The following is a 13,519-nucleotide window of genomic DNA, read 5'->3' on the forward strand; positions in this document are numbered from 1 at the left end:
TAAATGCCTATCACAGCAGACCTGGTTGCTCCTGTTCTCAGGTTTTTGACAGAAGTTGGCAACAGCCATATGATGAAGGATTGGTTGGGGGCTCTGAAGTCACTCCTTTGTGGACAGCACTTTATTTCTGTTGTGCCATTCTGGTGCTACTTCTGGAGGACACAATTTTGACGGCACAACAGGCTAGTGCAAGATCTAGCTTGCTTTCTTTCAACTGTAACAACAGGGTTGACCACTCAGCAGCGGACAGCAATTGAAAATGCAACGGTTGCGTTCTTCTTGCAATGCATCTCTTGCCATCCTAATAACCAGAGACTTATGGCACAGGTGAGAGAGAAAAAAAAATAAGATTTAATTTCTTTATTATAACTACAGCCAACATGCAAAACTTCTTACTTTTTTATAGCTTTCTTTCAAATAACTTTTTTTTTTTGTCATTGACTGGAAAAAATTTATATTAAAATTGTTAGCTTGTTAGTCTGACTTTAAAAAATGTTTTGGCATGGCCATCCAGTCCTACGTATAGTTTTGTATTCTTCTTGGTTTAGAGGAATAAACTTTAAACCAAAATCCAAAGTACTGTATTTAGTTGGATAGGTCTAAAATCTTCTGAAATGGAATTTGAAAATCAAGCTTCATACACATCTTCTATGTTAGTAACTTGAGATTTCCAGGTAAATTTGCTTGTGCAACCATGTACCCTGTGCAGTCTGTGACCAGGGAAATGTGGGCTGTTGCAGAATATGGCTTTGCGTTTGACGTTCTAGTGCAAATTCAGGTATTTTTCTCACATTTGTTAACCTTGCAGACCTAGCTGGATAAAAGTGTAATTAAGAAATGATTTTTCAACATTAAGAATGACAGTGTCCTGGGAACAGGTGGACTTCAGTAAAAAAATTTGGTACCATTCTCTGTTAATGGCTGGTAGTAATACTGCATTATGCAGTGGGAATTTTTTGCTTTAGGAAAAGCTATTTTTTAAATACTTTTTATCTTCATTTTTTTATCTTTTTGAATGGTCTATGCATTTACAATTACTTTGATGCTGTAGTCAGTTTTTTCATTTAAAAAATCCCTTAATTTGCTGCTAATATTTTCTTTAGTGGTGCTCATTTCTGATCTGGTTTGAATAACTGGAAGGTAGATCTTAGTACTGCCTATTATGGCTGTGTAGAGCTGTATTTTAGAGATCTAAATGTAGAATCATATTAAATCTGATGTCATTTTGCATTCCCAGGTTCTCTGTGAATTGTTCCAGTCCTCTCCTCAGCGTGGGAACCTCCCAACCTCTGGAAATATTTCAGGATTTATTAGGAGGCTTTTTTTGCAGCTGATGCTAGAGGATGAGAAAGTGACTTTATTTCTTCAGTCCCCGTGTCCAGTAAGAATTTTTGATATCTGTGTGGTGAATATGGAATAAATTTAGCCTTTAAAAAACCCAAAACTGGGTATATTCAACTTTGAAATGTAACATGGCAGCTTTTCCTACCGTACACATTGCAGAATTTTGGAAAGGAATGTGTTGGTGCATTGTAACTCAGTGTTTTAAAAGAAAATTTAAGGCACTGTTATAAGACAAAGCCATCTTGTTGAAAATATACTGCTTCTGAAAGAACTGACAACTGAAATTTATCGTGTGGAATACTTTTTAATAGTATCCTTATACATTAGCAGAAAAAACAGATACAAGTTCTCATCCTTCCAGCAGTTCTTCATTCAGTTTCTTTAAGAAACAGTCATGGTTTTGATCCTTCAGAATTGGCAAAAAATCTTTAGCATTAGCCAAAGCACCATGAATAAATTCTTGAGTGACAAAAGCAGATGTATGCTTTTATAATTCCACATGCTTCACCAGAACACAATTGTAATTAATGACTGAAGTGCTATTTTCTCAGTTGAAGGCTGTGAATAAAGGAATATAGGAAAACCAGAACTTAGTAAAAGATCTGGTACTCCCATACAAGGAAGAGTTTTCTGCTTTGGTTTCTGCTGTTCTTACTACATCTCAGAAGTACTACGTGAGATAATGACAGGGAAACTAGAGCATATAGTATAAAACAGAAAAGGAGGAACAAATACAATTTTAGTACAAACTTAAATGTTTTGGTTTAACCTGGCTGAGATTGTTAACGTGGCCATTGGTAATGTGAGGGTAACATCAATTTGCTAATAATTTGGTTTACATACAACAGATTTTTTTATCTGCTTTTACGTATTTAGTGACATTCTGTAAAAATATCTTGAAAGTAAGTTGTCAGGGAATTCGGTTTGTTCTGTTAAAAACACACAGGAACAGTCTGTCCTTACTGAGGTGATTCCTCCTCTACTATCCAAAGAGAAACCTTAAAAATAATGTTTTATGTGGAGCATATATATCTAGTATATCCAACAACATAACCTTTCAAAGACCAGATCCCCATTTTTAACTCAAGTTCTTACTAAAACTGTATTTTAGAAGCTAAATTCTGATTGTCATCAATTGTTAAATAAATGCTTTTGATAGTACTGCACAACAGTAAGTTGGTCCTGTATGTGAATATTAGTAGACAAGTCTGACAGTAGGAGGAAGGGATTAAGTGGCACTGTCATTGCAGAAAAGCCTGTAAAAGGTTACTGCAAGCAAAGAATGATACAAAATGCAGAGAGAACTCAGACTACAGTATGTTATGATGAAATGTTTTAACTGGTAGTGACTTTGTTATCCGTTACAATAGCAAAAAGTAGATACGAAGTCCAGAATAAACTTCATACTAAAGTCAGAGCAATAGAGGAATTATCTTTCTGTACTCCAAGTATATTGTGATTTTCCTAATTTAACTTCAGAATTAAGTTTTAATTTCATAAATAATTGCAAATCTCAGACACTCAATTTTTCTCTCATATACAGCTAAGTAAAATAATTGGGTTTTTAAAAACAAATACAGTATCATACTGTTTCTGATCCTAAAAATATTCTAGGCTTTTGAAGCAAATTCTTTTGAGTTAAAAAATTAAACTTGTCCTGATTTGATGCATTTTTACTGTATATCTCCAAAGTTGAAGGATACGTCAGTTTTTTAGCACACTAAAGATTTAGTTTTATTTAGCTGAGTTAAGTTTATAAGAACCGAGTGATTTGACTGTATCATTCAAAAATAAGTTATGTTAAATGCTGACTTTTTTTTCCTTTCAGCTGTACAAAGGTAGAATTAATGCTACTAGTCATGTAATTCAACATCCAATGTATGGAGCTGGACACAAATTTCGTACTCTTCACTTGCCTGTCTCAACAACTCTAGCAGAGGTTCTTGATCGCGTGTCAGGCAAGTTTGCAGTAGTTCATATTTTAATTTTTTTTAAGGTACAGTTTCAAAAAAAACCCCCAAAAAACCAACCCCAAACCAAAATGAAAAAAACCACATAAACTGCGTTATGTCTAACAAATATTTGCAGCGTTCATCCGTAATTGCCAATTATGAAACAGTGGTTTAAGTTGTAAGCTTTTCCATTTGCCTTACATATTGTGTGTAAAATGCACTTCTACTAGTCAAAGGCTATTTTTTCCTTCAATAAAACTGAGGTGGGGAAGGTGGAATATTTTTTTCAGGTTTTTTTGGTTGGTTGGGAGTTTTTTGGTTGCTTGGTTGGTTTGGGGGTTTGTTTGCTTTTTAGTATTAAGGTGTTCTCAAATCTCTCATAGGGTATTTGAAAAACCATACAAATCATACTCCAAATATTAGTCTTTAAAATGATGTCTTAAAATTAGTCCCACCTTGAACTTCAATGTTTTTTTAATACTTCCGAAAACAGAACTATATGTTACAGGTGAGGGTTAGTGATCTTTTTTCAAACGTAGTTAGAGTAGAATTCATACTAAAGGTATCATGTCCATGCCAGAGCTCTCTAAAAATTTGTTAGGTCATGTTACATCAAAAATCTGTTTTAAGTGTATCTAATCTAAAAAACAAAGGGGGGGGGCGGGGAACTCCAGCACTACTTCTTTTGCTCTTAAGATGTGTATCTCAGTAATAGCAAAGAAAAGTCAAAGATCATCACAGCAATTATGATTTTGCTGTATTGCAGATATGTGTGCATTTAGCTGCGCACTTATCTGACTAGGTATGTGTGTTCTTATATGTAGATATGTTTGTATGTGTAATTTCTTGGAAGTCAGTGTAGATCAACTTTCAATTTCTGAAGCAGATCTTCATGGACTTCAGAGGAACTATTGCTTTTTTTATATCTACTGAAAAACTTTACAACAAAATTATTAATGGATTCATTAGGACAATAAGTATGTTACTTAACGAGGTGATAGAAGTACTGTAATGGTATTGGGCAGAATACTAGAGGAACAAGATGTGCTTGGGATTTTAATTAAAAAAAGTGAATCCCAGGAAAATGCTTGAAGCTTATTTACCAGGGAATAGTTTGCTATTTCTGATAGAATTCTGTATTCAGTTACTGTCCAGACAGTGTCATGTGTGGAATGTGACTAAGTCTTTAGATGTTTGCACAATTTATGGTCAGAATTACTGTAATGGGTGGGTTAGTCACTGGGTATGAGGTAGGGATAGTTGTTGAGCAGTGACATAAACTGTACTGAATAGCTGCCTTAGGTGGTGTGTTGGGGTCAGCTTGATAGCCAGTGCTAATAGGGACTGGGGAGGGGAACGGGATGATGTGATACACGCTAATGACTGTAACAGAAATTGATCAAATGCTGACTTTGTAGGGCACCATAACTTTGGGTTTTGCTACATAAATGTTACCCCTCAGCTTAACTCTCATTTTAAATTGGAAGAATTAATTCTGCAAAAGATCCAGTTCTCATGTATGTTTTCATCCCTCGTCTGATGTTATCTCTCTGACTGTATTAAAAGCTTTGTGATACTTGTATATCACAAGTATATATATCAAAAAAGGGTGGCGGGGAGTTGAGCGGGCAGGCAGGAGGGGAGTCAAAAATCATTGCTAATCTGCTACTCCCATCCCTTTACCATAGGAAGAAAATGTGCAGTATCACTGCAGATGAGATTGTCTAGGATGGTACCAGTTGTTTTGTATTTCATTCACCTTAGTCTTAAATTACTGCTTTTGGCTGGTCAGAGGAATTAAACAACAAATCTGGGTATCACCTGAGTAGTAAAATACTGTTGCTTAAGCTTTAGTAATTTTATTAATGAGCTTTAAATTCTTCAGCAATAAATGGGCGTTCAGTCCATGGAACCAAACTAGAGCAACTCTGAAGTTAATAGTAATATAGTCTCAGTGGAAAATAATAGAGTTTTTAAAATAGCCAATACCCAGTCTTACTGTGTGCGTGTCTGTGTATATATATATATATGTATATATATATATATATATGTATATATATATATATATATAACTGAGTAGCAGCAGTTTCACACTCTGTATCTTCTTTTGGTCTGCACAGCTGCTTAACACGGATATAACCAATGTCTTTAGGCACAAATCATAATATATTTCCAAGCAGTCAAACAAAGTTTCTTTCAGCACCTCGCACACTGATGATACACAGATGAAGGTAGCTGGGTGGTACTTCTAAGTCTTGAGCCTGTGGTTACAGCTTAATGCTGTAGCGTCTGTTTGGAAACAAGTTACTGCTCAGAAGCAATTAGAGAATTATTTGACCATTTTGGTGCCAGTGTTGTACCTTACAAGGTGTGAAATGATCCATTGTCACCAGTCATCAATAATTTAATAGTTGTTTGCTGATATTTGTGATCCTCACTAATGATTGAACCAGAACAGTTGAACTGCAGTAACCTAATGTTCCCTTAAGCGAACAGCACAAGTTTTGGATGTATACTTTAGGCATCTTCCAATTCTAAAGGAGTAGTCATACTTGCCAGTTCTGAAATCGGGTCAGTATCTAACACTAGCTATCCAGACCTAAATGCAACAATATATTTATATAAGTCTGCAGGTGTCCTTAAAAAAAAGTTTTGGAATTTTTTTGGCTGTTTTATTGGGCGTTTTTGGTGTTTTGTTTTCATTTGTGGTTCTTGGGGTTGGGTAGCGTTTTTTTGCTTTATCTCATTTTTGGTTATTGCACTGGAATTTTAACATGAAGTGTTTTACACTTGATTCTTCAGGTAATGGTTTTAAACTGTTACATTTTTAAATTGTCAGAAGACTGATTTTTGGGGGAAGAGGGGACATAATTATCATAATACCTTAATTCATAGGTATTTACAAGACTGTTGCTGCCTGGGATGAACTCTAAGCCACTAAGATAGTTGACAATAGCCTTGTTAACAGTCTAGAAACTGTTAATAAAATGAGCTTGGTATATTGAAATACATTGTGCTTTCTCTTCTTCCCCACTCCCCTCACCCCGGTATAGATACACCCAGTATTACAGCTAAGCTAATTAATGAACAGAAGGAGGACAAAGAGAAAAAGAACTACGAAGAGAAAGAAAAAGTTAAAGCAGAAAATGGGTTTCAGGACAATTATAGCGTTGTTGTTGCTTCTGGTAAGTCTTTTCCTTCCCTTTCTGAAAAATGGATTTTTCTGATGTTACGAGTGCGGGGAAAATCTGTACCAACAGTTCTTCTTATTACTAATGATGGTTAAAAAATCGTAGTGCCCAGATAATCTAACTGGCTGTTACGCAGCCAAGATTGGTTCCTGGTAGAGCTGGTGTCTCTAGTGGATTATATACTTTGACAAATTCGTACCTAAATGTGTGTGTCAGCGATGTGTTGTGGATGCTGTTGCTAATGCATTTTACAGGATTTTGTAGAGGCACATCTGGAGCTTGGAGTAAATGGCAATATATTAGCAGTTGTGTACTATTACTGTGATACGGATATTACTGCCTCTGCATTTCTGCAGTGGCTGGAGTATAAGAGTTTAATCACCTCTGCTCTTGCAGTATGCTTTGGAAATGAAAGGAGCCACTCTGCATAACAACTGGTGGTACTCTGCTAAAAACTGTCAGATGGAGATGTAAGTGTAAAACTGTGTTATTACACTTGGAAACCACAAATACAGGATTTTCTTCCAAAGCGTTCACCTTGTAAAAACTAATGTGAAGATCCCTCTGAAATTATTCATGTAAACCCTTTTCTTCCAAAACTACTATGGAGGTTATAGATTGAACATAGTAATTTTGCAATGATACAAGATCACAGTTCAGATGATGGCTGTATAGATCATTAGTCTTTCAGTTTGAAGTTCTGTGTGTGTGAGAGAGAGATTAATGAACTTCAAACTACTCTTTTCCTATCTAGCTTTCTGCCTCATTGAGGTACCTCAATTTCATTTACACTTCATGAAGCATGAAGAAGAGATGCTGATTTCCTTTGACTTCTGGCGCCAATATTTCTTCAGCTTTTTATTTCAGGTTTTTAGATGTAGTTATAACTAAACTCAAGTGTTGAATAGGGCAGCGGTTTCATGGATCTTGGTATGTAAAGCACCACAGCTAATGTTAATTACAACATCTTTGTCTGGAAAGATACTTGCTGTAGGTACCACTTTAAAAGAGTGAATATGATTTCATAATATTTAAAGATTACTAGGTCCAAGTGAAGGGTTAAAATATGAATAAAGAATTTAGGAATAACAAAAATAATATGCCAGGCTTGAAGGTAGGGCATAGCATTGTCAGCCATGTTTTAACCCATTCCCTATTTAGATAGAAGCAGACTTAAGGTTTTCTTTCTTTTCATTTGTATTTTTTCCAGTTAAGTAAAACAGTTTATAAATGTAAACTTGCGTTTGCATTTGTTTTTATTGCCTGATTGTGAAATCTTCACATCATTTGTCTCTGTCTTAGTGTCCTCAGAGCCTCATGCAGCCAGTATTTAACTTGTTCCCTATTGGTAAAGTTAATAGAGAGCAAAGATGTTATTTGGAGCCTGGTCTTTCTGAGACAAGCTAGTTTAGTGTACTGAGATTATTGGAGATACATTGCATATTATAGCTGCTCCTACTGACCACCTGAAACCAGAGCATTTCAGGTGTGGGTGGTGTTAGTTTTGCAGCTGCTCTTGGCTAATGATAAGGCGGTGGTTGTATGTGTCTTTGTATCTTGATCTCTGGCTTTTTTACTTGGTCTGTCACCTGTGTAGAAGGGTACATGATAGTAGTGTAATTTCCCTGTACCTTAAGTCAACTTAAGCTGTCCCAAAAATACAGCAATCTTGCTGTATAAGCTCAGTAAGCTTTTATGCGCCTGTTCTGCCTTTAAATTTTCATGTAGTGCTTACTTTAAATGCTTTGAACTAGGCAACTTTAAAAGCACGTTTAAAGATGCCTTTCATCACATGTGGTACTGTCAGTACTGCAGTTGAAGTCACCTTTGTGGGCCAGACAAGTGGTTGTTATCTATAGTCTGTGCTGAAACATCTCTCAATTTAGAGTTTTTCTTCTGTCTTGCTTTCAACTGAAAAAAAAAACCCAAACCTAAAGAAGTTTTATTGTAGGGTCCATTGGTAGACAGGCTCTTTAAGTTTAAGAGCAGAATCAGATAGCTTGTACTTTTTTTGTGGATAATATGACCTAGTACAGTTACAGTTTCGTTTATGTTAGGGGCTCAGGAGGATGTGCAGCCTTGTAACTGTAAAATTAACCAGGATTATATCCAAATAGATTTTATACATGAATGCTAGTCTGATATTCAATTAACCGGTGCTGAAAAATACTATTTTTTCACTGTCATTGAGGGTGTTGAGTACATTGCATCTTGGCTAACTGAAGTTATTAAATGTTAGAATGACTTTGAATTTTTTACTTCTGTACTAGGTTTGAAATCTCAGTCAAAAAGAGCAGTTTCATCCACCCCTCCACGTCCACCATCAAGGCGAGGGAGAGTAATGGCGGATAAAGTGGGTACCTCTTCTTCAGGAGGAGAATCTTCCAGCAAGACTATTAGTGTTCCAGTCTTTCATCTATACCATAAACTTCTACCAGGTAACTTTAATAATCCATTTTAAACTTAAACATTGTGTTCTTTTTTTGTGGCTGATACGTCAACACAAAGTAGCTGCAATGCCAATGGACGCCTTCATCATTCTATTGAGCATTTTGAATTGTAGAGTCCTTCTGGGCTGGTAACAGCATTCAATTGGAAGTGAAGCATTATAACATCATAGTGGCTTGACAAAAGTAAAATTATGCTGATCTTTCTTGAAGTTTAGTTCCTTGTTCCTGAACAAAATCTCAAAAACATTTCCACTTTCACTCAGAAATAAGAGGGGTGGATTTGTAAGGTGACTCACATTGTCTTTCACCTGCAAGGCAGAGCTGAACTGGTATTTGTGCTGTTATTTCATGTTCTAAGTGGGCAGCCAACTTGCATTGCTCTCTGGAAGGTTGATTTGGCAGTTCAGGAATGTTCTTGAATTCCATAATACTTGTATTTTCAAAACCAGTATGTCTTAAGCAGTTAGTCATGTTTTAGGTATAGCAGTTATGTACTCACATCTTATCGGCTATCTGGACAAGGCTGATGGCAATGATGTAGTGGGGGCGTAGAGATCTCTCTCCTGTAGAGAGAGATTGGTGTGACTGGAATTCTTAATCTTAGAACAGGGATAAAGGACAGGAACGTGGGTGAAACAATTTAATATTATGGAGAAGAGCTTCTTATCTTTTTAATAGCATAAAACCGGGGAACTAGCTATGGAATTAAGTGGTAAACTTCTGAGCAAAGATGTTTTCACCCAATAAAAAATAGATTTGTAAATTACTACAGAATTACTGGCTCTGAGTTATTATTAGAGGGAAAATATACTTAGATTAAAATATCTAAAATTGTTACAGTTAATGCTGCTGTTTTGGACAGGAGATAAGAACTCAGGGCCTGTTTTCAGCATCTAGTTGGTAAAGGTTGACTGTCTACTAATGATAATGTAGATCATTCTGCATTTCTGATCGGGTCAATCACGTGTCTTGCACAACAGCCAGTTGTTACAAAAAAAGAAGCCATAGAAAGCAGAATCAGTGATGAAAAAGGGCGCAGTACTCACTTGCACAGTAACAAGACATTTTAAATTTTTATTTAAGACAGTGTCTTCCACTGATGAAACAGGTTGCTACTAAAGACCTTCCTGGAACTTGTGTTACTTAAGTACAGTCAAGATGAAATGGGCATGCTAATTGTATTACGTGATCTGAATCTAAAACATTTCACTTCATGTGTAAGTCTACTTGTTATCAGGCAAAATTGTTCTGCTTTGAGAGTAACTTGTAGTTCAGGGAAGAACATATCCTTCAGAAACAAAAGAGTGGCCAAAATCGTGATTTGAATAATCAGTTTGGGCTGTATTTCACATGCATTTCAAGTCTGCATTGCTGCAGAGAGAAGTATTTCTTGGCAGTGCCATTCATTTTTTCATGCCGAGTTGTGTCCTGACACAAGAGTAGTGAGCTATGCTGGGGACTAATAGGACTGAAAAAGAATTGCAGGTTTCTTTGTTTTCCACTTTGTTCCACTTCAGCCATTTTACCTTATGGTCGCACACCTTTATGTCACCAGTGTTAAGGTGATGCAGGTGTAGGGTTTACTAGTAGGGGACAGGCAGTACCTGCTTAAAATGCACGTCAAATTACAGCCTTAGCCATTTGCTAAGTATGCCAAGTGCCTAGGCTCTCAGCACAGAGCTGCCCTCGGGAATTTTGGCATAGTTCTTCAATGGTTGGTTCCAAACTGATGTGGCCCCTTTTCCTGAGAGAAAAAATGGTAAAATTAAGGCCTTGGTTTGGAGCCACGTAATATTTAGTCTACTTGGCATCTGTGGTACAGGCAATGAACAGCACCTGGACACGTGTACATTAAAATAACTCAATCGTGATTTTTCCTCTCTGACTTGATGCCAATGTTGTTTAGGCCAGCCATTACCAGCTGAAATGACACTTGCCCAGCTTCTGACTCTGCTCTATGACCGTAAACTCCCTCAAGGATACCGATCGATAGATTTGACAGTTAAGCTTGGTTCCAAAGTCATCTCTGACCCAAGCTTGTCAAAAACAGACTCATTTAAACGTCTTCACACGGAAAAAGGTGAGTGTTCTTACTTTTTTGGTTTCTTCCTTTTAAAAATACTTCAATTTTGGACAAAAATATTTTTGATTTTCTTGGTAAAAAACAGCAGTTTTCTGTATTTTTTTGGATTCTGTTCCTGAGCCGCCATCTACAAGACAAGTGCTAAACGTCGTGATAAAGAACAAATTCATATGATGCCTGGCTTCAGACTGTATCTATGAGATACAGCAGTATGGTTGTCCTGGTTTCAGTTCTCTTTTTTTCATTATAGTGCTATATATGATATGATTATATAATTGTATAGATACTGTGTATTTTATTTCTTGACATGTATATTGATTCTCTGCACTGTTTGTGCTGATAACCAGGGCAGATTAAGCAATGCAGGAGCAGTTTGAAACCATATGAGTTACAGAAGCCTGTTGTGGAAGCATCTTGGGTACTTAAATGCTTCCTTGAAAATGGGAATTTTTCTTAAGCCCATCTAAACAGGCCTTGTAACTTTAGCTTTTAAAAACATTACTTTTAACATTTTCTAATACGGTCTGTTTCTTGGTAATGTTTTTTTCTGATTGCTTGCTGTGTACTTACTCATAGTGCTGGGGAAGGGGAAAGGAGAAGCTGTGTCCCAGGAATCTATTTGAATTACTTTGATATCATTCCTTTAGTGGGAAGGGCTTAGAGGAACGGGACCTCGAAATTAGCTAAGGTGATCTGATCACCAGCCTGCTGACACAGCACAAAATTACTGAGGTAATCATTCATTTGTTTTAAGACAGGGGCTTCATTTAAAAACTGCTCACTTGATAGATCAGTATCCTTCTAGAAAGGAGAGGAAGCAGAAAGAAGAGGTAAAAAAGAAGAAATTATTTTTTTGCCATTGACTCCACGTAATGGCTAGGTATATAGATCTCACACTGTGAGAGGCCTTTCTCTTTGAAAATATATGTTTGTTTTGTTTTGCCGTTTACATTCTTAAGCTACGATAAATATTTTTATATTTGAATAGAACTCAAAAATTATTAGAGGAGGTTCAGTTTAGTAGGAGAGTTGGATGTGAAAACATGAAGGACCTCTTTGAACTTCTATTAAGTTCCTAAGCTTTTTTTTTTAACTTGAGATTAATACTGTTGAAACTTGGACTTCGTAATTACAAATCCATTGATCTATTGTGCTATACAGCAAAATATTAATTACATTCAGATGTCTTACAATCACCACTCATCAGTTATGAAGGTTAATGCTGCTGCATTTTTGTGACTAGTTTTTAATATCTATAGAAATCATTCTTAGATATCAGTATTTCCTTACTTGCTCCTTAAAGGAGATGTTTATTTTTTGACACCACCTGTGCTGGATAGATTTTATAGCTTCACATGTTGTCTCTAGTGCTGCATTTATACTACTATACTTGAGGAAGTGTCCGTTATTTATATTTTTTTCTGTGTGCTTCAGTGTCTTTGAGATCAGCAGTTTTTCACAGCTGAAGTGCATGACTTCACTGAAAATTCACCAAACATTCATGGAGGTTAAATGGCTTAAACTGGGTTATAAAGGACCAGCTAAAGCAATTACTGGAGAAGCGTACTTAAGTGTAACTTCTTGCAACAACATTTAAGATGTGAAAGGAATAGGACTGTATTTGCTATCATAATAAAAGATCTGCCTGTACCCTTACTAATACTGTATTTTTCAAGTGTCTTTTGCAGAAAAGCATTTGGCCTTAGTGAACTTCCTGTGCATTGTGATTATCTGTGTGTGTCTGTTTTCTCGTTTTCCTTCTTTGGCAAGGCTTACACCTTTTTATAGTGTAAAACAGAGGGGTGAGTCTTGCTTCAAAATCTTTATTTTAAAATTTTCCTTGTCAAGGAAACCTAACCTTTCTTGTGGTCTGCTCAGTTCATGTCATCACAATTAATCAAACTGTAAATTGTGTTTGGCCCAGCATGGTGGAGTCCTCCATGTGTCTGGTGGAAGGTGGTCCCTTGCTGAGACCTGCACGTGTGCAGACATCGTCACCCACTGTCTGTGGTGACAGGGAAAACTTCCACAGAGGTGGTTCCTGCCTGTATCCCTAAGAACAGTAGACATCGAAACTGAAACTTTGTAACTTGTAACAAACTACTGAAAGCCTTGTGGCTGGGCTGGCTCTTAGGACTATCCTGCTTTGAAAACGTATGTGACCTTTCCTGTTTCTCGTAGTCTGTCAGGTTGAGTTAGGGTAAATTAATGTACATACCCCCACATATCCCTGATTTGAACTTAATAGATCTGATAAAATGATCATATTGCTTCCATTAGGATGAGGAAAGACTGGCTGTTTCCTATTCCCTTTCAAATTAGGGAAGTAAAGGTTTTAAAAGATAAAGTAACTGCACTTAAAACTCTATATAACAAATCATAGCGTGTGTGCATACAAGCATGCTAAGTATGATCATGGATTTCCAGCTGGGTGTCAGCAAAGAGGTGGTAAGACCATTTGATCTGTGTTGCCTTTTGATGTGGGTGGTATACTGTGAA

The 13,519-nt window shown here is 36.5% G+C and overlaps 1 protein-coding gene across 1 annotated transcript in view; it reads left to right on the forward strand.

The window, feature by feature from the left end:
• Nucleotides 1-13,519, forward strand: part of BIRC6 (baculoviral IAP repeat containing 6) — a 183,010-nt gene that overhangs the window by 105,771 nt on the left and 63,720 nt on the right. Inside the window, 10 exon segments of the mRNA XM_037405959.1 lie at nt 2-82; nt 85-117; nt 120-166; nt 168-197; nt 199-327; nt 1,238-1,381; nt 3,173-3,302; nt 6,350-6,481; nt 8,758-8,925; nt 10,844-11,017. Coding sequence (XP_037261856.1) covers nt 2-82; nt 85-117; nt 120-166; nt 168-197; nt 199-327; nt 1,238-1,381; nt 3,173-3,302; nt 6,350-6,481; nt 8,758-8,925; nt 10,844-11,017 — 1,068 coding nt within the window.

This window comes from Falco rusticolus, chromosome 12 (genome assembly GCF_015220075.1).
Source record: "Falco rusticolus isolate bFalRus1 chromosome 12, bFalRus1.pri, whole genome shotgun sequence".
Classification (NCBI taxonomy): Eukaryota; Metazoa; Chordata; class Aves; order Falconiformes; family Falconidae; genus Falco; species Falco rusticolus.